The sequence below is a fragment of the Penicillium samsonianum genome (assembly GCF_028829775.1).
Source record: "Penicillium samsonianum strain IBT 33392 chromosome Unknown utg000002l_segment0_segment0, whole genome shotgun sequence".
Lineage (NCBI taxonomy): Eukaryota > Fungi > Ascomycota > Eurotiomycetes > Eurotiales > Aspergillaceae > Penicillium > Penicillium samsonianum.
In genome coordinates this window covers 3,628,240-3,652,131 of record NW_026643260.1, presented here as the reverse complement: position 1 = coordinate 3,652,131, position 23,892 = coordinate 3,628,240, and the positions used below count along the sequence as shown (strand labels likewise).

The window sequence follows — 23,892 nt, the reverse complement described above, 5'->3', positions numbered from 1 at the left end:
CAAGGAAGGATAATCCTCCAATACTTTTCATAGCTTCTCTCTTTCAGCGCATCGGTATATGTAACGGTTCTATTCTCAACTTGCATTCAGCGGATGTTGTTCTGCCTTATGTATCAGGCTCCAAATAATCTTAAGTAATCACCGATCTGGAGCTCCTGGACAAACAATGCAAACACCTCTATCGCAAAGGAAAAAAATAATTTATCGCAATCTTCGATCTGGATTTTGAATTAAGACAGCAGTTCGATAGTCTCGAACTTTTGATTGAACTCAATTCAATTGCATACCTCTTAAGGGTAGTCTCTGTATACCGTCACTGAGATCAACGACCACCTCTACCTTGATTCAAAAGCTTTCCAATCGCTAGTCTTGTCAATTCGTGACATAAAACCGTACCAATGGACGGCCAAAAAACTCCTTTCGTGAGGGAGCTCGGCTCGAGTGGTATGAATATTTTTTTTCCGAATTGGAAAACTACAACGCTAATCGATCTCTTTAGACCGGAAAGTCCGCGACAAGGCCCTTGAGTCTTTAACCAAATTCGTGCGCTCTCGCACCGATCTGACCCTTGTGGATCTCCTCAAACTGTGGAAGGGCCTGTTCTATTGTATGCACTACCTCTATATTCGCCGAACACAAATCGCAACATAAACTAACCTCCTCCCAGGCTTCTACCACTCCGACCGACCCCTCACACAACAAGCCCTCGCCCGCGCACTCTCCTACTCTCTCGTCCCCTCCCTCCCCCAAGCAACTCTCCACCGCTTCCTGCGCGCCTTCTGGATCACCATCGGCCGGGACTACCACTCACTAGACCGCATCAGACTGGACAAGTACCTGATGCTGATCCGTTTCTATGTCGGCGTGGCATTCGAAGTTCTCGTGAAGAACAAGAGCTCAACAAAGAACGCAGACGGGAAAAAGCGCAAGCGCGAAGACGCAGCCAAGCAGGGCCGCGGCAAGAAGCAGAAGAAGCAGGCTGAGGCCGAGATCGTCGAAGACGAGGAGGAGAAGGATAGTGCCGAAGACCTCGAGGCTAAATTCCCCGATCTCGCGGCTTATATCTCCATTATCGAGGAGGGTCCTTTGTGTCCGCTGAACTATGATGAGGATCAAGCTCAGGATGAGGGAGACCCAAATTACGTGCCTATGTCGCATGGTCCTGACGGGCTGCGCTACCACCTTATTGACATCTGGGTCGATGAGTTGGAGAAGGTTCTTGAGTTTGAGGAGGTGGCTGGTGATGACGACGAGGAAACCCCGAAGCGGAAGATCAAGGGCGATGTGCCCATTGAGCTTATTCTGAGGCCGCTGGAGAAGCTGCGCGCCGAGAGTGCCTACAAGCCTGTTCGGACGAGGGCGGCTGAGGCCTTGGAGGATGAGCGGTTGTTCGAGTGGGGCGTTCGGACAAGAAAGTCTGAGGAGGACGATGACAGTGAGGAGGAATGGGGTGGCTTCGAATGAATATTCTAGTTATAGTATGTGAAAAGGATTTGTATAAACAGATTGAATTCATTGCACAGCGTGCGAGCGATTATGTCCATCAGTTCATCCCGGTTCTATCATAAAGAAGCCGGTGCTAGGTATACAGGTGTAAAGGGCTACAGAATGTATTCACATGTCTCCTGTTTCATTTGGTTTTACTGTACAGTCTGTATAGCCTGATCACAGAGTATCAAATGTCTAATGCGACTTATCGATAAAGCACCAATTCTTTTGCGCTAGGGTATCATGAGTGGATGCAAAGACCCGGCAAGCAGTGGATATATAATGAGCGGACTCCCAACAATGATAGGGGGCGGATTGAATGCACACTTTAGCGAGGACCTGCCGCCTCATAGAAACGGCCGGATTTGGTGAGTATCGTGCCCAGTCCCTGGTGGACCTCGGCTTGGAACGCCTCGAAAGGCACCCGTTCACCATCGATACTGATGTAGCCCTCCTTCTGGTGAGGAACTAGACGGAACGCAGACGCTTTGCGGACATTCAGGTCTGGCATGTCGAAAAAGCGACCACTGGGTACTTCGTTCATCATTGTAATCGCTGTACCACGACTGACTGTTCCGTCGATAGTAATCACGTCCATCAGGCCATCGTCCGGCAATGTTGCAGGGAACATATTCGTGTCTTTCGACATGATGGCCATATTTCCCGCGTAGAAATTGCCCATAGTTTCTCCCGAAATCACCTCCCATCCCTCTGGCAGTTCGTCCGTCACGGTGCCGTACTTGAGCTCTGGTAGGCCTGGGGACTCTGCAGCAATTTCGAGGCGTTTGCTGTCAGCATCCAGCTCCTGTGGGCGTGTAGTCCACGCAGCGTAGTGTTCCTTAATTCCCTCCTTGTCACCAATCTCCACCTTGATGGCTATATCACAAGGCCATATGGTCCGCCGCAACAAACGGACCAGGAAACCGTATGTAAACCGCTGAGCGCCCATCCAACGGATGTTCTCGGTACCCAAATCACACTCGGCGACGATTCCAAAAGATTGCGAGAGGAAAGAGAGCGTGCGCGAATCTTTCTGGGAGATCGAGATGAGGTCCAGCGGAGTTCTCAGCCCCTTGACGATTGCCAGCGCCGCAGTCGAGACGCTACCAGTTCCGAAAGCATTCCATGTCAACCCGTTCCCAGAGCCACATGGGAGCAGCGCAACGGCAGTTTGTGCCAGCGCTTTTCGAGCATCTGGCCGCTTGCCCAACCCGTTGAACACCTCGTAGGGCAAGCCGTCGCCAGAGCAGCAAACAACCGCATCGTAGGCGTCGATATCGAGATTTTCCGCAATTTCAATTGCATGTCCCCTGTATTCCGTATTCTGTACATCCACCTGGCACTTCGCCGCGGCGAAAACTGGCGCCGCGTATCGCTGATACAAACTCGCAGCTGTGCCCTTCCCACCAAAAGGATTGACCAATACCTTTAGCCGTTTTCCGCGCAGTGCCTTGGCATAAGCCGCATCAAGTAGTTGCCGTGCCCATGTCTCGATGGTCTTTTTTTCTTTTTCGGAGATTTGGTATTGGACGGTCGTTACGGAAAGATCGTCCTTGGCAGCAGGCTGTGCATAGGCGATGACGAGATTTGAAGCAGTGACTTCGGCACCGAGGATGTTGTACAGCGAGATGGCATGGTTGGGTTTTGGTTCTAAAATGCGCGCAGCTTCGTCAGACCATTTTCATCAATAGTAGCGCCAGCGATAACGCGGCATCGCCAGAGGGGCTGGTACCAACTTACTAGACTGGAGCAATCCGCAGCAGCGACGATCTGGTTTAGCTGGGCGGTCATCTGCGTGGGTGAGCATATGTCCAGGCGCCGGGTGTGGAGTAGTCCATACCAAGTATGAGGAGCGAGTCAGCGCCGATGGTCAAAGAGACAGATTGGTCGACAATCAGCGTTGTGTCATGCGAATCCTGCGAGGATTCGTCTGGGGAGGACATTTTGGATAAGGATGGAGATTCAGGACATTATAGATAAAGAGGAATAACCTTAAGAGTCTAGGGGAGGGAAGTGGATTATAGAACAATGAAAGTGCCCATATGCAGCCGCGGAGTTCCGGTGGGCCCGGGCATGTGGTCCCTGCATTTCAAATATGTCAACATTCGAACATACAGATAGTCCTGTACGGAACATATGTTGAAATACTAAGACATTTATGTACATAAATATATAATAGCTGTTTAGAGGAGACTACTATAATACCCTGGAAGTATCAAAGACATTGTTCTCTATCCACTACTCCTGATGAGACATGCATCTCATCTACACAATAAAGAGACATATAAGTAAACAAATTCGTCTCGAATGAACAGAACAGACAGTTAAGAAGAGAGGGGGAAAAGGATAAAAAGCATAATATAGACCGCAAACCGCTGGAAAAACATTGACTTATGCAGTCGCTGCCTTGAGACCCTTCAGAGAGCCTAAGCTCAGTGCCAGACCCTGGGAGCGACTTCTTATCCGCACAAACCCTGTAATTGGCCCATCGTCTCCCTCCTTTTCGATGCTCAGGTTTGCTAGTGCATCCTCGCCTGGTTACATAGTCAGCTATCAAATCAAGTAGAAAGGGGTGGCTTATTAAGGGGTTAAAAACATACCGAACACACTGCGCGCATACAGGTTCGCGCTCAGGAAGCGGCAATCTCCCTTGAGTGAAGCATCGGGCGTCAAGCAGGCCATATTGGTGCTCTCCATCAGCTGCTTGAGGAATTCACGCAGAGTCTTGGCCTTGGAATTGATGTTGACCTTGTTCTCCCACTCGAACTCAGTCCACATGGTACGGAACTGAGTCTCGGTGCAGTGAGCAGGCTGGATGTAGTCCATGATGTCGGCATGGATGTCGTTGAGAATGACCACATGGGTCTCGGTAGAGCTGGCGCCGTCATAGACAATGTTACCAAAGATAACACCGGTATCGGTTGACGAAACCTTGACCGTAGCCTGGACATTCAAGAAGTCGCGTGGGCCTAGGTTGTTGGTGGATGGCCGCTCAACGACCTTGAGGTCACCCAGAGTTGCGAACTCCACGCACAGGTTTTGCAGAGTTTCCGTTGTTTGGTTGACCAGCAGGACATCAAGAACAATGTCAAACTGGTGAACGGTAACATAGGCTTCAGCATAGACCGAGTCGGAGAAACCAGTCAATTGTACAACCCGGCTGAGCTTCGAAGAGACGTCCTCCACGGTCGAATCGCCACCGGTTGCCTTGGCAAGATCCATTTCGATTTCCTCCCCGCCCTCGACGGCGTTCTTCTTGGTGAATTGGCGAATAGGGATGGTATCGTCAATCTGCACGGCACTCTTGGCCTTCTCCACTGCCTCCTTGGCAGCCCTCTTCTTATCCTCGACCTGGACCATGGCGCGGAACGCCTTGCGAGTGTCTTCCAAGAAAGTGGCTTCGAGCTCCTTCTTCTCGGAAAATTCGGCGAGGGATCGTACACAGGTCAAGATACGATCCACGGAATCCTCATCAATAGGAGCCTTAACGAAGTGAGATTGGCCAACGCGCATGATGGAAATCATGATAAGCATGGCCTCGGCACGGAGAGCGTTGGTACGAGCAGTATCCTGCGACACCTCGGAATGGCGCATCACCAACTTGGTCAAAGTCGAAGAAAGCACCGTTGCCAGGTAGTAGTCGCCGTCCAAAATAAGCTGGCGCAGAGGGGGCTTCTGTGCGGCCTTGACAGCCTCGAGACGAGCAGCTGCCGCCGATTGGCTGGTGAGAGCACTTTCGGTGGCGTAGGTGCCATCTGCAAGTACCTTTCGGGATCCAGTAGGTGCGGCCTTGGATTGGCCATTGGCCTGCTCCATCAGCAGGGTGTTGTCATCCGGAACCTCATCCAGGAGTCGTTGTTCGGATGCCAAAATTGGGATTTCACCAAGGCTGGCTCTGATTGTCTTCCAAGCATCGCGGATATCCTTCTCCTCCAGGGAGTATTCGCCAACAACCCAGAGAACTCCGCGGTAGACCTTTCCAGCTCGAACCTCACTCAAAGTTGAAACCAAGCGGGCAACAATCGACCCACGCAGGTCAGGGAATTTCTCCACGACCTCTTTGACGAACGAAATCACATCGACAGCGGAGTTGTTATTGAAGTCGGCAATGAAGTCCATGAGGAGATCAACCACGCTAGCAGCAATTTCGGAGAACTTGATAGCGCAGGAGTGTATTGACTGTACCAAGATTTGGCGATACTCGCTGTTCTGTGGGGGTCGTTAGTACCGATGGGTTGTGCAAAGTGACTGTATAACCTACCTGTTCATATTGTTCGTCGACGGTCTTGGCAAGTTCTTTCTTGAGCAGCATGATGATTTCTTCCACGTTCTTGCTCGAGACCATCTCCATGGCAAGGTTGAGGGCCTTTCTCCGGACATCAATGTCAGGGCTGCTGAGAACCCGCAGGGCCTCCATGGTCAGGTCGTCCAAGACACCCTCATTGCGAATTCTGAGCTGGTTCACACGTTCCAAACAAATGAGCTTGACGTTGTTGTCGGCCTCCCGAATCGCGAGCTCGATCAGCTTGCTCGCAGCGGCTTTGACGGCTACAGGGTTGCTTGTGAGGGCGGTAAGAGATGTTGCGGCTTCGTAAACAACGGTGCTAGTGGAGGCGTCGAGGAGCTCGAGCATGAGTTTCAGGTATCGCGACTATTGTTCGTTAGTGACCCCGACACTATTACTTTGAACGCTGTAAACCCACCTTATTCTGAGGGTTCTGTACTGCGTCCTTCCGGAGGAACTCCAACTCGGCTAGCTGGACCAACTCATCTGTGTTTGGGATTGTGTCAAACGTGGTGCGCAGATACTCGAGTGCCTTCTGGTGGCTAATAGACATGAGTGCCGCAAAGGCATTACGCTTGCAGGTGCTGTCAGTCTCCGATTCGAGGAACAACTGAAGCAACTCCGGCGCGTCGGGAATGAGAGACTCGGAGTGCAGGAAAATAGACGATACAGCCCAGACTGCATTCTTGCGAACATAGGCGTGACGATGTTGCAGGCACGAACGTGCGGAGGAGAGGAGGGGCTCAATGAGCTCTGGTTCGCGGAGTTTGGAGAGGAATCGGAGGGTATTGCCTCGAATGTATTCGTTGGGATGTTGAAGATCGTTGCGAATGCCGTTACTGCGAAAGAAAAACTTGTCAGACATGAAATATTATGTAGCAATGGCCAGGGGCATCCTTACCAGACCAGGATCATCTCTTGCTTGAGCTTGCCAGTAGAATCGTGTTTGGGGCAGATTTCATAGAAGAAATAGAGCAACTTCTTCAATGCCTTGCTTTTCGACGGCATCACAAAACGAATGATGTGCATGAGGATTTGCGGCATAGGATCTCCGTTCAGCATGATGGTGACAATTGTCCGCATTGTTTCCAACTTGGTCTCATCGTTGCCTTTCTCCAGCTGCAGCTTCAGCTCCTGCACGGTCGGCTGGTCGGCAGTATTGTCCACATGGAGCAAACTGTAGGTATTTTCGAGAAACGACGCCATGGTGGTGGATTGGGGGGGGAATCGGAACGAAAGAGAGCTGCAAGTTGTCAGTTCCGGGGTTGTTTTGGGGACACATCAGCATATAGGAATCAACACATACAGTAGGGGTAATTCTCCCAGGAGTAGGAGTTTGCGCCAGATATCAAGAACAAGCAATTAGTGTAAAGCAACACCCCTCGCCAGCCCTGAAATCATTAGATGTTATATGATGCGCAATGGGGAGGGACCATCAACTTGTCCCTTAATCTGGCCCCCCGGCGCCGTCTGTGTGGATGACTAAGCCTCAACCCGCCGCTTTTCAACTGCCACTTCGACGTCGATTGCTACTTTCCCCATTCACTTACGACCTCTACGATTGAGATTCGCCAGGATGTCGAATGAGAATTTCTACCTCCGATACTAGTAAGGATGATATGAGTGAGCCCGGGTTTCCTCAGCTGCTGACGGTCCTCACAGCTCAGGTCACTCTGGGCGGTTTGGACATGAGTTCCTAGGTAAGTCTACGTGCCGGTCATGATCACTTTATTCTACTCGGTCGCTAACTTGCACGCAGAGTTTGATCTCCGTACCATTTCCGAAGGTAGCAGCGCCGCCGTACGATATGCGAACAATTCGAACTACCGCAATGATTCCCTCATCCGCAAAGAAAGTGAGCAGGAGCATACATACCAAAAAAGAAGCGAACACAAGCTGATATAGTAACAGTGTGTGTGAGTGATGCGATGGTCGAAGAAGTGAAGCGCATTATCAAGGATAGCGAGATCCTGAAGTATGCACTCGGATTACCCGACAGGAAGACCACCCGCGCTGACCCCATATAGGGAGGATGACTCTAAGTGGCCCCAGAAGAACAAGGACGGACGCCAAGAGCTGGAGATTCGGATTGGAAATGAGCACATCTCCTTCGAGGTAATTGACCGAGGTAGCTTATGGAAGCGGCCATCATCTAACACCGAAATGTATAGACCGCCAAGATCGGCTCGCTAGTCGACGTGACCGAATCCGACGACCCTGAGGGACTTCGAGTCTTTTACTATCTTGTACAGGACCTGAAGGCCCTTGTATTCTCGCTTATCTCCCTTCACTTCAAGGTATTATCGATCTTCCCCCCATGCTTGGAACATCGTTTGACCATCCCCTGCTTTACAGATCAAGCCCATTTGAGTATTGAGCGCATAAAAGAAAACTGAAGAATAATTGGGGATTTTGATTTGATGATACTCATCAGGCGTTCATTGAGGGTTTCTAGGGTTGCGAACTCAATTACAGCGCAAAAACAATGAGATTGATACCCCTCAGGCATGTCTACCTTCGATCCTTTCTGGGAAAGTTCAATGTCTTGCGTGTTTGTAGCTGCTTGGGTTAGTATAAAGATGTCGAAGCAAGATGCTCAATGCTATGTTAGAAGATATGTAGCCTGGGAATATTTGTTCGAGCCTTAGGTCCTAGTATTTCCCATGAGAGATGGGGAATGTATCGAACCCATTCCTAACACAGGTGATCTTTCTCGCTTTATATATCCAATTCCCCACATTAGCAAGCCGGCCCTAATTCCTGAAGTTTAGGCCAAGTTCCTCGTAGGGAGCTCTTCCAATTGTGTGTGATCAAGGACTTTCAGTTCCTCTACTAGACCACCTTGATAATAGTGGCCACCAGGATATTGTCGGGTTCGTATTTGATATCCACATCAGCGATGTCGGAAAGTACCCCTTGGGACTGGGACTTCACCTGGGCATCTAAGTTGGGCTTGTATAAGGGAAGATTGAAGTTGCTTGGGCGTGGTTATATCAAAAATCGCGCTCTTCTTCAACTCGTCCTAGAATGCCCAAGAATGCCCAATATTGCCCAACCAGTCTAGATTTGGACCAAAGATTGGTCATGGCATTGGTCTTTACAACATACAAGATTGTATACCAAAGTAGAACGACTTTGATTGGCTTGTGGCCTAAGGCATGCATATTACATAACCGATATTGAAAGTGGCGCGCCAGGCGCAGAAACAGCTGACCCACCTGGGCTGTCCCCGCATTGCTCGTTCCTCAAGGCCTTAAAAGACTTAGTTCGCTGATCTCGAATGATCCATCCCCTTGCTCTCTTTTTTTCTTTTTGATTTTGCTTTGGAGTTTCTTGCTTCGATTCAATGTCCCCTCCCCTCTTTCCCTGATTTGCAATGCCGACTCCGAGTAACAACTCGATCGCCGCGGCGATCGCCGCCCGCACGACATGCCCACCGGAGCCCGAAAGGATCTCGGCTTGGCGAGACTCTCCAGATACTGTATCGAATAGCGACCCTCTTGATGCTCTCTCGCCTGATATTCCAATTGCGCCCTCCATGCTGAGTCGATCCCATGATGGCAGCACTCCTGAACCGATGAAGGCGGAAGGAAAGCCGACAGGCGTTGAGGAAGATGACCCAGTCCGGGCTACCTCCCCTGCCGAATCAACCTGCCTTCGCAGCCAGTCACCAGCAGCGCCCCCGGGATCCTCGCTTCTCAACTGGGAATTCTCCAACGTTCGTGTAAGTATCGTCTGTATCGCAGTATTATGCCACCTTCTGACCATCGTCAAAGCTTCTGCCGAACCACACCTCGTTTCTTCGTTCAGGCAGCAAGTTCGCGGGAACTCAGCAATCAGACCGCCAAGTTTACAATGTCGATGTTGAGATTAAGCATGTGGATATGGCTGAGTCTTATCTCTGTGGTTACCTTAGAATCCAAGGTACGTGATTCGTGCGCATCGGGGACGTGCATTGGACTTAGCTCAACTAATGTTTGTTGTTCTCCACAGGCCTCACAGAAGATCACCCTACCTTGACTACCTTTTTTGAAGGAGAAATCATCGGTACTAAACACACTTTCCAGACTCGTAATGAGGAATGGGGCGCCTCGGAGAAGACAGACTTGCACCATTGGTCTCGGTTTCCTGCCTGGCGTCCGCTGGCTAAACAGGCCAAACGAGCGGATTTCACATACCGCAACTTCGCCCAGCGTGAACACATATTCATGAGATGGAAGGAATCTTTCCTTGTTCCCGACCATCGAGTACGGACGATTTCAGGTGCTAGCTTCGAGGGGTTCTATTACATCTGCTTCAACCAGATCGAGGGAACTGTGAGCGGCGTATACTTCCATGCGAAGAGTGAGCGGTAGGTGGATGTTATGTTTCTGAAAATTCTCGATTTTTCTGATGCTAATCCTATCACAGATTTCAACAGCTTGAACTCAAGCATGTCGAAGATCGTGGATGTGCACCAGCAGTCGAGTTCCGCTAAATATCGCCGAACCTGCTTGCTGGTGCCTAAATCGATATCATGTATGACTTCCTACGTGACTAATTGGTCTTCGTTTGTTTCATACCCCCTCTTGTTGTTGTGTCTGGTACTACATGGCTAAGCTGTGCTTCCTGGTCACCATTCCGAATGAGATGCTTGGTTCTCTCAAAACTCCATTGGGTTCACTATCCCGTTTGCTTTTCCTCGAATACCCTCTACGCTATCCTCTATTTCTCTCGCTCTCCTCCGCCTCCTCTTATTTTTGTGTTTGATCATCCTTTTGACTGCCCATGTCATTTGAGGATTTCCAAGACCATATCCCTTTTCAGGCAAAGCCTCAATCCACACAACTCATCCTCAAATTGACCCTCATGTCTCACGATATTGCAATCTACGAAACGGCGTTTCCGTCCCCACTTCCGGCGACCTGGTTCTGGTTACCCTACATCCTCTGTTTGGAGTCCTAATCTCTCATCTTTTTCCTTCATGTTTTCTTATTCCTCACTTATCTTGTGTTAACTTAGTGTTATTATCTCCTATGTGAGCTGTTGGCTGACCAGCCTGGTTATTGAAAACTTCACGTGTGCCTGGTAATCGTATATATGCTCCAAGGCTTTAGGGCTATATTTATATTCTGCTATATAGCTCCTTCACTGGCCCGCCCACACCTCTAGGGACTGGAGTCTGCTCATAGCTGCCGATTGATGATTAATTAGGAGAAACGCAACAGCCACCGTAAACCAGCTATACAACGTAATCATGCAGATGCCGATCGGACGACGAACAGATGCGAGTTGCTCCTCCTCATGGGTGGGAAACCCTCTTGCCGACCATCCAACTGTTTAAACGATGTGTGTACTCCGTATGTTGCGTGGATTAAACTATTATACAGGGCTGGGAGAAGCCGGGAATACTTGAGATGAGTAGATTGTGAAGATCGAGGTGTACCTAGGTAGATCCACGGGTAGACATACATACTAAGTTGGATGTTGAAATCTAGCAATATAACGAAGTGAAAAGAGTGAATTCAGAACAATGCACAAATGCAATTACCACGTATATATGTACTAGAAATAATTACGCAACCAACAAAATACTAAAACAGACTTGGCCTCGATTCGTTTATATCCGAGGGCCATAGTGAGAAATGCCGAAATATCCTCGCGCCGAACGTAGAAACACCCACGCGTGAAACGAAACAAAATAAAGAATCAAGGAACCCAAAAATGCGTTGATGTGACATCCAGGACATAAATGAAGATATAACCGCAGTAACATGAGATGGCGTTATGGTATGGCTTTGGTGAACAAAGGACGTTAAAGCAAGAAACAGAGGCGAGATGGGGTATCACATGCGATGTCAGTCGAGGATAGCGAGATCGAGCGAGGTTGGATGGAAAAGAGGCTTTTAAGCTCCATGATAATCAAAGTTCAAATGTCGTCCACGTAAAGAGAGCGAGATCATGGAAATAGAGATCAGGAATGAAGGAATGGGGCGAGAAAGAGAAAATCACATATATGTCGAGTTTTGACGAGAGCTTGAGTTGGAACCGCCGCTGTAATCGCTGCCCGGAGTAGGGGACTCTAAAACAACTTGTTGACGAATGGAGATAATCCACTCGTGCTGTAGGAGTTCGGCGGCAGTGGCGCGGCGAGCGGGATCGCATTCGAAACAGCGGCGCACGAAGTCGATACCCTGGTCGCTGAGTTGATCGCGGGATGGAAGCGCGGGCTGTTTGCCTTGGGCGATGTTGTACATAATTGCCCACTCGTTGTCCAGCGTGGACCATGGGCGGCGCCCAGTTGCCATTTCTAGAACCACGCAGCCCAGGGACCAGATATCCACAGCGCCTTGGCGGTTGTCTAGATTTGCAGCGTCGCCACGAATCACTTCGGGTGACATGTACATCGGAGTTCCTGTGGTGGTCTTCTGGTTTTTGCGGTTGTTCGTGGGATCTTTGGCCGGCTCCTTGAAACCGGCTCCTTGAGGGTTGTCCATTGGGGCAACTGTGCGGCCTGAACGAGCGATGATCTTGGCTGCACCGAAATCAACGTATTTAATGACACCGTTGTGATCGAGCAGGATATTCTCGGGTTTGATGTCACGGTGAACAATATGGGCTTCGTGGAGATACGCTAGGCCTTCTAGGAGTTGAAGAGCATAAACCATGATGACCGTTTCGTCCTCGATACGCCCGTGCTCTAGCAAGCTAGCGAGCGAGCCACCTGAGCAGTACTCCATGAAGATGTAAACCTTGTCACGGTGCACTTCGATGCCGTGATACGAAACAATATTCGGATGATCGAGCACTTCAAGCACGCCCATTTCGTCTCGGATCTGTTGGGCGATCTTGGGAATGAGCTGGGGGTCTTGCAGCCGAATTTCCTTGACAGCCATCAAGTAGTTGCTGTCCAAGTTGATAGCCACATAGACAGACCCAAAGGTACCACCACCAATGAACTGGCCTTGCTGCCAACGCAGAGTAACGTTGGTAGCCGAGGACGATAGAACGGTGAGTGATCGGTCAGCCTCGTCAGATCCTTCTAGCACCTTTCCTAGAGCCTGGCGCTTCGCATCTTCCTCAATTCTCCTATCTTCAATCTCCACAACACGCGCATACCATGTGTCGCGAACGAGTTTTGCTGCTTCTTCGTCGCTGGTGATCCGGCCAGCGCCAATCTGTCGGGCTCCATTGCGTTCTTCCATGCGTTTCTCGTTCTTCGCCGCAAGGGAAGACCGCGCACCCATGATATCGAAATGAGAAATGAGAAGGGACATGCATCCCGCCACTTTCAATCTGAAATCACTGAACTGTTCTTGGTCCATAGACAGAAGATGTCGGCTGGATGTGATCGCCATCGCAAACTCAAGGGCTGCCACAGCCCACTTGAAGGTTTTTCGGTCCGCAGCGTCACACTCATCACAGATGAACGCAACCCAGTCGAGAGACAACTCCACCAGCCGGGCACTGTTCATAGCACGCCTATTCGCGTCGACATAGTTGGAGGAGCGTTTGCCAAATTCTGTTGCGAATGCATAGCAGGCTTGAATCAAATCATTGTTCTCCCAGTTTCTCTCATGTAGCTGATCTTTGATGATAGCCACGCTATCCATAATGGTCATGGACAGTTTGAAAGAGATCTTCTTGATCTTGTTCAACTCGACGTTTACACGTCCAAGGTTTGCACGTTGTTCAATGACCATATCAAGCTGGATGTTGGTGAGTCGTGCGAGCTCCACACGTGCGTTCTGCAGTCGTTCTTGCATGCCCCCAACAACAATACGTAGCTTGCCCAGCCGCACATCTGTCGGATGTTCCAAAAACTCCATTTGCATTTCCTTTCCTGCCCAGGCAAGGGGCCTTTCGGGTCGGATGGCGAGAACATAGGGAACATGGACATCCTGGATTGTATCATCTTCTTTGAAGGAGGTAGATAAGATACCTTGGATATCGGCGGGACGGTTCCATAATGCATGATGTGCAATCAGATAAACACCTTTCTGCCCAACGGATGTGGCAGAGGTGACAAGGAAATGGTCTGAAATTAAGAGCGCCTCAAAGAAATCATAAGCGATATCGGTCGTGATGTTGTATTCGGTAGCATTTTCGAACAACTGGCACAGAAACTTGGAGAATCGATAGAGCTTGCGCTGACGAATTCGCGTTGAATCCAAAATGCTCTTGTATCGTTTGTCCATATCCTGTACAGTTTCCGTGGGTCTCGGGACGAGCTCACGTTCAAAATGAATCATGAGACGCTGCAATGATCTGGCAGTGAGGGCACTGTTTTTCTTGTTAGCCTTTGTAAATCGTGAAAAGCACGGGAACCATACCTAAATTGCTCGGCCACCTCAATATCTCCACCGTCAAGCCGGCAACCAATATCATAGGAAAATCCCCATTCCTGTTCGAGAATTTCGGCCTCCTTGAAAGTGTTCTTGTTGGCATTCAGCTTCCAGTTGAGGAGCCGGAAATAGTATTTCATAGCATCCAAGACCGAATTGTCAAAGTTCTCATCAACACATGGCGGCAAATCCCAGCCGGGTTCTGGCCTTGAGACATCAAGATAGCGGAACTTAATATCGACCGCTACTTTCATCAGGATTTGGAATTGGGAAATCATCTGATCAATCAAAATGGGGGCTTGCTGGGCTGGGTCTTTCATGTTCTTGGCATAGGACAGACGGACTCGAATGATTTCCTGGATCAACCGAGAGGGGAAGTTAATCAATGTTAATAGTTCTTCGATATATGGTGGCAGGTGCCGCGCGGCAAACGCTTCCGAGTTCTCGATTAGAGTACTCTTCGCTTTCTGAATGACGACGAGAATGCGAAGAAGCATGCCGTCCTTGTCCTGGAGCGTCTTCAACCCATCTTCCTTCATAATACGATCAAGGAAGGACGACCCATCCGAAAGATCGTCCTTGGCAGACTTGACCCTCGGCTGGCTGAAATCAAGAGCCTCGTTCCCTACCCAGCTCTGTAGCACAGCCAGCTCGGTGTTGATGAGAGCCGTGATGTTGTGCCACGCAAAGATGGCTGCGCGACTAGAGGTGAATTCCTCCGAGGCCACACGGGGGTTTGCAACTTCCATTTCCTTGTGCGAAGAGTAGAGAATCTCGCATCGCTCGACCTTCTCCACAATATCCTCGACTTGCTGTTTTGGCGGTTTGCCGATCTCAGTCTCGCCTTTAATCTGGAATCCGATGATATCCTCAATTAGGGGACCCAGACGTGACCGTGCATCCTCAATCAATTTTCGCTGCAGAGGAATACTTCGGCCGCACGTCCTTGCCCGAACTCCGATCCAAAGTGCATAGCTCTGGGCCGCCGACCGCTTTGATTCCGCAGATCCGATGAGTCGCTGTTTTTCTTGTTTCACTACATCTCCCTTCAAGACCGACGCCAGCATGGAATGCCACTCAAGCCGCTCCTGGTTCTTGGGATGCTTCAGTTCTTCCATACTTGGTAGATTGTCGTCCGGGAGGAAAAGTTGGGTATCAGGGTCGTAAGAATCATCTTCAAACGGCACTTCGGAGGAAGGAGAGGGCTCCTCCAAGTCACCATCCCCTTCTATCACGATGTTGGGTTGCGCGTCTTTGGAATGGTGATACCAGGCTTGGGGGTTCGCTCGAATCCGTTGGACGTAGGCTTTCTCTTGGGCACGGTATTGCGCGTTCGGATCCCGTCGGTTTCCTCGTTTGACTGATGATGATCGCTGGCGTTCTTCCTGAAGGCTGATGTATTGTGGTGGGCGCCGCTGTGGGGCATACGTATTCGACGGCGTTCGCACCGGGGCGGACGGGCGCTGAGGTCGCAAGTCGCTAGCCATGGGAAGTCCATCGGGCTTGTCGAGGAGAGTGGCAGCGCCAATGCTAATTCCACGCGGTCGTACTGTTGGCGTACTAGACCATGAGGCAAGACTGGGTGAAAGGTTTGGAGGGGAAGATGTGATGGTGCTTGCAGGTGTTTGGATTTGCTCGTCGACGGTCTCTCCAAATGATGAGTTGGTCCTCACAGGGTACTGGGGGAATTCATCAGAAGAGCCTGAGCCATCCGAATCAGGACTGGGCATTTCCGGATGCTGCATGGTGGTTATACCGTGAGATGGTCCGGGAGTGCACGTCTAGGTGTTGGACCAAGGTGATAGGAGGCGGATGCGGTGGCGGTGCGTTGTGGCTAACCGGATGACCCATGTCCCCACTCATTACTGTTTGATCTACTGGGAATCTTTCCTGTTTGACTTTTCAGCCACTACGTGGCATCAATCTTGATCCTGCGTTTATATTAAGTCCAAGCCCTGGTACGGAGTACACGCGTCCAATCTTGAAAGTCAGCTGCTCCATTACACACAATATCCGTGTGATCTATGTAGCAACATGCTTCATCCCTGTAAAAGCTTCCACTGATATTTGCTTTTTCGTGGCTCTATTCCTGCATTTGAGATTGCAAAAAGGACTCCATGCAATGCCTAAGTCAAGACTACTAGGTAAGTTCTATCGGTTCTATTCAAATGTTATACATAGAAAGGTCGATTTGCACATTTTGAGCCATTTTCACCGCCTATATTCTAGCTACAACACTATGATATATCTGCATATTTTTGTAACATCTGCTTAGTAGATTTTCTATCTTCCATATAGTATGATTGTTTATTAGTTTTGTATGCGTCTGTTATTTTAACCTGGAATTTGGCAGGCAGATTTTCAATAAGCTTTTCGAAATCATGAACAACCTGTTTCGCGTTCTCTCAAGTACGGGTAGAACGAGCACATGAGTTTCGCGGGGATAAGGAACTCGTGATGACGGTTGTGAATTTGATGTAAAAAGGTTTTAGCGTCGTCTCCCGCAAGAATCGTCCTAGTAACAAATCAGAGCCGTAATATGTGAGTATGGTTTCCTCTAGCCTTAAATGCGCTGTCTAGGGCAGATTTAAGGCTGGGAAGAGGCACCTTTTTTGAATCGACCCCTCTCGGGATTTTGGATAACGACGTTGGAGAGGCGGTTGAGCTCGGAGAGGTGAGTCTGACCTTTATCAGATGCCATAGTGAAGTCCACATCGCCTTTTTTTAGTAGTCTTTTTTAGTAGTCTTCTCAGATACTCTTTTTAGATATCTTTTTAGATGTCTTTTTAGTGGTCCTTTTTAGTGGTCTTCTCAGATTCTTCTCAGTTTTTCTTTTTGGATGTCTGTTTTCATGGATATTTTCTCCCCCTTCTTAGTTTGTTAGCTAGATGGGGGAAAAAGCGGGGAAATGGCTTAATTTGTGAAATGGACTTTTCTATAGCAGTCGAGGTTCTAGGGATATTGGAATCACGAGCAATTCAATTATACCAACCAATGCAATGAAAGAAAGTATCTATCCCATCAGATAACCAGGAAGCCATTGTTATTCTGAGAATTACCTGGTATTGCATTATATTGCTACTGTTGAGCAGTGGTTGTGGCACCCCAGCGGGCATATTTTAATATGCGAGCACTTCTTGTCATATGTAATAGGGCATATACGTTTGGATAGTGCTGAGACTCTATTTGAAGAGGGAAAGAGAGCATATGATTTACATATGTATATCGCTATCGAGATAAGAGGTTGTTTTCAAGGTAGAGCCATCTGTGCTATCACACACTACGTATGAAACCAGAGAAATGGGCATGTGACGTGACTTGGTACGTTAGTACTTCTTAGGTTCGAAGAGCTAGTGCACCTATTTTCGAACTATGGAGATTTACCCCTGACTAGAGCAACATTGCGTTTAGGTACGGAATACAAACATGGATGTAGGTACATCGTAGATTCAACACCGTCGATCAGTGGATCGGTGGATTCGAGAATAATCGAGGATCATTGAGGGTTTTCTGCGGCTCTAGTATTATCTGCACAGACCAATAATCCGAGAAGCATTGAAGACGCTACATGTACCCTTTTTACCAACATAGATCGTACCAGAGACAAGTCACTCGATGTGCGGAATAAAGCATGCAGGATGCACAGCCTGACCTATAACGCTCGGACTTACTCCGTAGATACATAGGAAGATGAAGCTTCGAATGTTGCTATTGAAGAAAAGCAAGCATGAAGACCAATAGCGCAAGAGCTCTGCATATATTCACCGATCTACGACGCTCTGATGTTAAGTAGAGTTCTTGAGTTATTGGGCCGAGAGTTTGCCAAGGTCCAAGTCGGGATGCCGAATCAGCCTCTAATATTCCGACGAATGAAAGAGTGGGTGCTTATCTTGACTTGACGTACTTTGTGGACCCCCTACTTTGTACATAGTCCCCGTGGCAAAGGGTTTAGTTTTCCCGCCCCATGCGTTCCGCATAGTCGTGTGGAACCGGGTGTGACATACCCGGAGAATGGGGGAAGCCACTAAGAGATGATGCGGAGATAATAATATGCCAGGGGCAGAAGTATGAATCTTGAACAGTTATGTATACTCCGTAGGCAGATTTCTAGGCAAAGATACGAAAATAAATTTCCACTATTGCATTATAGCAATCATTTCTATCGGTGATCTCTGATCTCTCCCACATTGTGTTCGCCAGAGGCCATCGTTGGGTAATAGAAAAGAGTTCGACGAAGGAAATAACCCCTCGCATAGTCAAATGTATACGAAGTTCCAAGGTTGGATGTATGAGATAAGGGAAATTAAATTGTGATTGGTTGGCGCAACACCCGTGGACGCCAGATGATAAGAGATCAAACGTCCAACCTTGGAAGTTTTGTTCACAACTTCATGTCGCACATAGCAATATACCATTATTATGGAAACTACTATATCCAAGGCACCGGGTCAGCTTCCATGGGTCAATAAGACATGAACTGGACGTATTAAGCAACGGATTAAGCGACAGAAAAACGACTTGCCTGAAAATGATAAGCAAATGGCTGTGATTGGCTGCTTTCAACTTCATATCTACAGCCAGTCGTTGACCACCCGTCCAATTTCAATATTCCTATTATTTCCTATTATTCTCTTCTGTCACTGAAATGACCCAATCTGTTTATCACTTTACTACAATGTAAGTTGGACTTGCATTCCCCCTGCTTATCGGGGGTCAATGCATGTAGCTTGAGATGCAAACAAGGTCCTATTAGATCATTCTGAAGGGAAAATGTACAGATGCAGAGAAAACAACAGGTAGGTACACTGCAGTGGAAACATGGCTCTAAGAGCAGATACCCATATGCAGTGCAATATCCAAATATAGTTGAAGTATGCAAACGCAAGGACCCGTAATTCCCCGGTCTGGTTCCATGGAGTATATACCATATCCACCATACACCCGGAATGGCTGAAATGGAGGCGGGCTTGGCTACCTGCTATCGGTCAGATCAGATGAATCATATCAGAAATCAGAATGACCAGCTCCCACTATCGGAACTAAGATCGATGGTCTGGTAGCTTTCTCGCGTCTGATGGTGGAGCATCGCTAGTTGTTTGGGACTGTGTCAGTTATTTAATTAGCAGGGTTTGTCCTTGCAGGGTAGACATATCACTTTTCTCTCCTTTCACAGCCCGGTGCTTGAAAGTATTTTCTACTTCTTTCTCTCGATCTCCTATCACAAGGCTTTGGGAGATCTCCTGTAATATTCCATTGCGACTGCCTTTCAACCGCTTATCACACTTGCAATACCATTGGCCTACCCTAGGTCTCACCATGGCCGAATACCCGGTTGAGTACAATGGCACCATCGCAACTGGTGGTGACTCGCTCCATGATGACTTGAACATCTTCTACAGTGTATGTTGTGTACTTTATAGGAGTCAATTGAAGAGCTTGCTAGCTAACAGGGTTAATAGTCTGGTGATATATCATGGGTCATTATGTCGACAGCCCTAGTGCTGCTTATGATTCCTGGAGTTGGGTATGACTTGACCAAACCCGTCCTCAAACATCCAAGGAGTCTCGCTCATTACTTGATTACAGATTCTTCTACTCCGGTCTAGCTCGTCGAAAGTCAGCACTCTCATTGATATGGCTCTCGATCATGTCGGTCGGCGTGGTTTCATTCCAGTGGTTCTTCTGGGGTTATTCGCTGGCCTTCTCCCACACAGCCGGCAGCTACATCGGCAACCTCGATAACTTCGGCTTCAAGGGTGTGCTAGGTGCACCATCTGTGGGAAGTAACAAGGTTCCCGATCTCCTGTTCGCTATCTTCCAGGGCATGTTCGCCGCTATTACGTGAGTCATTATCATCATGCATCCATCATGTGGATGGAAATCCTCTTGAAACATCAATTAACATTTTCTCCGCAATTAGGGTTGCTCTCGCCGTCGGTGCAGTTGCTGAGCGTGGTCGCATGCTCCCCTGCATTGTCTTCATGTTCATCTGGACTACTATTATCTACGACCCCATCGCCTGTTGGACATGGAACTCGTCGGGCTGGGTATTCAAGCTCGGAGGTCTTGACTTTGCAGGTGGTACCCCCGTCCACATTGCCTCTGGATCTGCTGCCCTGGCCTACTCCTTGATGCTGGGCAAGCGTCGTGGCCATGGCACCCACGAACTTAACTACCGCCCTCACAATGTAACCCACGTTGTCATCGGCACCGTGTTCCTCTGGGTCGGCTGGTTCGGATTCAACGCTGGCTCTGCTCTAGCTGCCAATCTTCGTGCAGTTATGGCTGCCGTTGTGACTAATCTTGCTGCCTCCGTCGGAGGTGTGACCTGGTGTTTGATGGACTACAGACTGGAGCGCAAGTGGTCGACCGTTGGCTTCTGCTCTGGTGTCATTGCTGGCCTTGTTGCCATTACCCCCGGCTCTGGATTCGTCACTCCCTGGGCTGCTTTCATCTTTGGTGTGGTTGGTGCTGTTGCATGCAACTATGCTACTAAGCTCAAGTACGTCCTTGGTGTTGATGACGCTCTCGATATCTTTGCCGTCCACGGTATCGGAGGTGTGGTTGGAAACCTCCTGACTGGTATTTTCGCTGCGTGAGTCAACCTACTTTCCGACAGTATTGTCCGATCATAAATAAACTAACTTGAATTCTAGTGATTACATTGCGCACCTGGATGGTTTCACTGAAATCCCTGGCGGCTGGATCAACAAGAACTATATCCAGCTGGGATACCAGCTTGCCGACTCAGTCACTGGAATGGCATACGCCTTCTTTGGAACCTGTATCATTCTCTTCCTCATGAACCTCGTTCCGGGCCTCAGCTTGCGCGCACCAGAGGAAGATGAGATCATGGGTATTGACGACGCTGAAATTGGCGAGTTCGCTGTAAGCATTATTGTTCCCCAGTCGGCCCAACAGACCCTTTCTGACATTTTATTCTCTAGTATGACTACGTTGAAGTCACCCGCGATATTGTCAATGGCATCGAAAGCTCGGAGACTGGGTCTAAGCGCACTGTTACACCCGTGGGCGAGGTTATTGACACCAAGGCTTAGATTTGACTTGATCTGACAGCCGTTCTTTCTTTAATATTTAATATTAGGCGAATGCCTTTCTTTTTTTTTCATGTTCATTCTTCTTTTGTGGCGATGGCAGAGTTTCTTGAATATCTACATACATTATAGAACTGTAGTAGGTATCTGCGATGCTCTCCGGATTCCAATTTTCAGTTCGATAGCATTCATTAGATACCCAAATAACAAATTCTATGAGACCATTCCAAAACCAAGCTGATAGAGCACAGGCAAACAGCGACATTATACATACATATGTGGTAATGAAACATGAGGAGTCTTTTCAGGCCACAGAGCCAAATTGAGAAGTAGCCGTGAGTAACGATGCCATTATGGTATAGTTATACCTAGGTAGGATTCTATAGTTAGTTATTCCATTCCGTACAAAGTAGAGACGGGAATGCGGGTTCCACCCGCGTGCACCTTCCGGAACGCCGCGCCGAGAGATTGCCCATCGCGACCGTGTGTACTTTGCTTCCCGATCATCGCAAACCCTTCACGATCTCCACAACCCTCTGAGCCATCTCTCTTTCCCTTCATTCATCTGAACCATCTTTGTAATAGCTTGCCCGACGTCAAAATGGACTTTCCGACCGACGTGGCGGAGTTTGATAGCGATCCGCGCATTTCGTTCTCGCGGCTGGACGATACCTTCCTGCTCGAGACAAGTGATGGCCGCGAGTTTCTTTTCAATAAGATCCTGAAGAGATGGGTCGAATCGGTACGTGGAATACACATTGGCACGCTGGCGCTTTGCGATGGGCTGTCCACAATGTAGGCTGACAACCCCCGATGCTAACCTGGCTTGCAACTCTAGATCGACGAGGCGCTCATCCGCAAGCAGCAAGGGTACGGATCTGACGACGATGAGACCGAGGTTGCTCATCCGCGCGATCTTAAGAAGCGAAAGAGCTCGCACGACGAGGTAAGTGTTCTGGTCATTTGTGGCAGCTTGATGGCGTTGGTAATTGACTGTCTTCTCTTTTTTAGAGCGATGAGCCGAAAGTTAAGAAGCCTCGTGTAAACACCGCTGTGTGGGTTACCAAGATCCCCGGTGACGCTGATCTGTCGGAGATCCATGAGCTGTTTTCGAAATATGGAATCCTCGCAGAGGAACTGGACACCGGCAAACCCCGAATTAAAATGTACACCGACGAAAATGGCAACTTCAATGGCGAGGCTTTGGTCGTGTACTTCCGACCGGAGTCAGTCAACCTCGCGATTCAGCTGCTCGATGAGACGGACTTCCGATTGGGTCGACCCAACCCATCTGGACCGATGCGTGTTCAAGCGGCCGACTTTTCGTACAAGCGCGAAAAGGATGTGCAGCCGAAGGTTACCATGACTATGAAGGAAAAAAAGAAGCTTAAGGAGCGAGCAGAGCGTCTGAACAAGTATGTTTGTTGATCATGACGGTAGAGTGTTGCATGCTGACTCGACTGTGATAGGAAACTTTCCGACTGGGGTGATGATGAAGCTGAGCAGACCTTGGAGGCGATGAAGGCTGCCGAGGAGGCGCGACGACATGTGATTTTGAAACATATGTTTACACTGAAGGAACTGGAGGTTTGACACACCCTGCCTCTTCCAAGGTTGCCTTGGACGAATATGGACACGCGGCTGACATGTACTCACAGGAGGATCCGCTCGCCAGTATTGAAATTCAAGACGACATCAAAAAGGAGTGCTCTTCGATTGGCGATGTGACCAAAGTGGTGGTCTGGGACGGCGAGGCTGATGGTGTTGTTACTGTCCGATTTGTGGCATCCGCCGATGCACGTCGCTGCGTTCAGGTAGGACACTCGGTTAGAATCAATGTGATGGCAACTGCTGACAACCTTTTAGAAGATGAGCGGGCGATTCTTTGCAGGCAATACTGTTCTTGCTTACATCTGGGATGGCGAGGAGAAATTCAACAAGTACCACCCCCGACGAGACGCAGAGGGCAAAATGGCAAACCCTCTGGATGCAGACAATGATGAGAACGAGCGCCTTGAGCGGTACGGAGATTGGCTAGAAAGTGCCGGAAACCAGAAGACCGACAAGATCCAGGAAACCGACACTGACAAGACCGACACCGACAAGACCGGCAAGGACGAGGTTGATGAGGGCCAGGAAACTGGCAAGAACTAGTCCAACTGAACAGGAAACGCCGAGACCCCAAGTGACCGGATCGAAAACGGCGAGAGCAACCCACCCAAACAACTCAAGGGTGGGAACTATGTACCAACTGAGTGAATTCTAAACGGCGAGAGCTACTGATGGGAAAGGAAGTACTTCTATCCATCAATTGATGGATGTGAATGGAAAGCGATACCCAACTGAACGAGTACGAATTCCAAACGGCGAGAGCCACCAAAGGGCAAGCGAGTACTTCTATCCATGGATGTGAATGGAAAGCGATACCCAACTGAAGGAACCCCAAACGGGCAAACGGGCGAAAGCTACTCAAGGGCCAGCAGCCAGTACTTCTATCCTTGGATACGAATGGAAAGCTACACCCAAACGACGAGAGCTACTCAAGGGCCAGCAGCAAGTACTTCTATCCATGGATGTGAAAGGAACGCGGCACCCAATTGAACCAATACCCAACATGTACGATTAGTCCAAATTTTTCCAATTGAAACGATTGAAACATTATTTATGTAGTTGTAGTTATGTAGTTAGTTGTTAGTTGTAGTTATAGTATGTAGTACATACAATAACACGCGCCCCAAAC

The 23,892-nt window shown here is 48.9% G+C and overlaps 8 protein-coding genes across 8 annotated transcripts; 5 read left to right on the top strand and 3 right to left on the bottom strand.

Moving 5' to 3' along the window:
* Nucleotides 1-217: 217 nt before the first annotated feature.
* Nucleotides 218-1,545, top strand: N7471_003272 (ribosomal RNA processing 1 family protein). The gene is made up of 3 exons (XM_057275992.1): nt 218-444; nt 500-607; nt 668-1,545. The coding sequence occupies exons 1-3, from the start codon at nt 399-401 to the stop codon at nt 1,462-1,464; spliced, it is 951 nt and encodes a 316-aa protein (XP_057140630.1). The 5' UTR covers nt 218-398; the 3' UTR covers nt 1,465-1,545.
* Nucleotides 1,546-1,816: 271 nt separating this feature from the next.
* Nucleotides 1,817-3,485, bottom strand: N7471_003271 (uncharacterized protein; the record flags this gene model as incomplete). The annotated part of the gene is made up of 3 exons (XM_057275991.1): nt 3,329-3,485; nt 3,229-3,279; nt 1,817-3,138 (listed from the first exon to the last, which is right to left on the bottom strand). Exons 1-3 carry the CDS (start codon nt 3,429-3,431, stop codon nt 1,817-1,819), a joined length of 1,476 nt encoding a protein of 491 aa, XP_057140629.1. The 5' UTR covers nt 3,432-3,485.
* A 394-nt stretch (nt 3,486-3,879) lies between these two features.
* Nucleotides 3,880-6,979, bottom strand: N7471_003270 (coatomer subunit beta; the record flags this gene model as incomplete). Its single annotated transcript, XM_057275990.1, has 5 exons — nt 3,880-4,022; nt 4,089-5,697; nt 5,750-6,139; nt 6,192-6,612; nt 6,675-6,979. 5 exons carry the CDS (start codon nt 6,977-6,979, stop codon nt 3,880-3,882), a joined length of 2,868 nt encoding a protein of 955 aa, XP_057140628.1.
* A 370-nt stretch (nt 6,980-7,349) lies between these two features.
* On the top strand, nt 7,350-8,143 carry N7471_003269 (mago nashi family protein; the record flags this gene model as incomplete). Its single annotated transcript, XM_057275989.1, has 7 exons — nt 7,350-7,381; nt 7,436-7,473; nt 7,533-7,628; nt 7,685-7,748; nt 7,801-7,888; nt 7,945-8,070; nt 8,129-8,143. 7 exons carry the CDS (start codon nt 7,350-7,352, stop codon nt 8,141-8,143), a joined length of 459 nt encoding a protein of 152 aa, XP_057140627.1.
* Nucleotides 8,144-9,038: 895 nt separating this feature from the next.
* N7471_003268 (GID4/VID24 family protein) lies at nt 9,039-10,818 on the top strand. Its single transcript, XM_057275988.1, has 4 exons — nt 9,039-9,497; nt 9,550-9,697; nt 9,767-10,124; nt 10,184-10,818. Exons 1-4 carry the CDS (start codon nt 9,150-9,152, stop codon nt 10,248-10,250), a joined length of 921 nt encoding a protein of 306 aa, XP_057140626.1. The 5' UTR covers nt 9,039-9,149; the 3' UTR covers nt 10,251-10,818.
* A 453-nt stretch (nt 10,819-11,271) lies between these two features.
* Nucleotides 11,272-15,842, bottom strand: sskB (uncharacterized protein; the record flags this gene model as incomplete). Its single annotated transcript, XM_057275987.1, has 2 exons — nt 11,272-14,035; nt 14,086-15,842. 2 exons carry the CDS (start codon nt 15,840-15,842, stop codon nt 11,761-11,763), a joined length of 4,032 nt encoding a protein of 1,343 aa, XP_057140625.1. The 3' UTR covers nt 11,272-11,760.
* A 3,571-nt stretch (nt 15,843-19,413) lies between these two features.
* N7471_003266 (ammonium permease MEP2) lies at nt 19,414-21,155 on the top strand (the record flags this gene model as incomplete). Its single annotated transcript, XM_057275986.1, has 6 exons — nt 19,414-19,497; nt 19,557-19,621; nt 19,684-19,938; nt 20,018-20,692; nt 20,754-20,985; nt 21,045-21,155. 6 exons carry the CDS (start codon nt 19,414-19,416, stop codon nt 21,153-21,155), a joined length of 1,422 nt encoding a protein of 473 aa, XP_057140624.1.
* A 598-nt stretch (nt 21,156-21,753) lies between these two features.
* Nucleotides 21,754-23,306, top strand: N7471_003265 (U2 snRNP complex subunit CUS2; the record flags this gene model as incomplete). Its single annotated transcript, XM_057275985.1, has 6 exons — nt 21,754-21,894; nt 21,991-22,098; nt 22,164-22,567; nt 22,622-22,739; nt 22,811-22,966; nt 23,019-23,306. 6 exons carry the CDS (start codon nt 21,754-21,756, stop codon nt 23,304-23,306), a joined length of 1,215 nt encoding a protein of 404 aa, XP_057140623.1.
* Nucleotides 23,307-23,892: the final 586 nt, after the last annotated feature.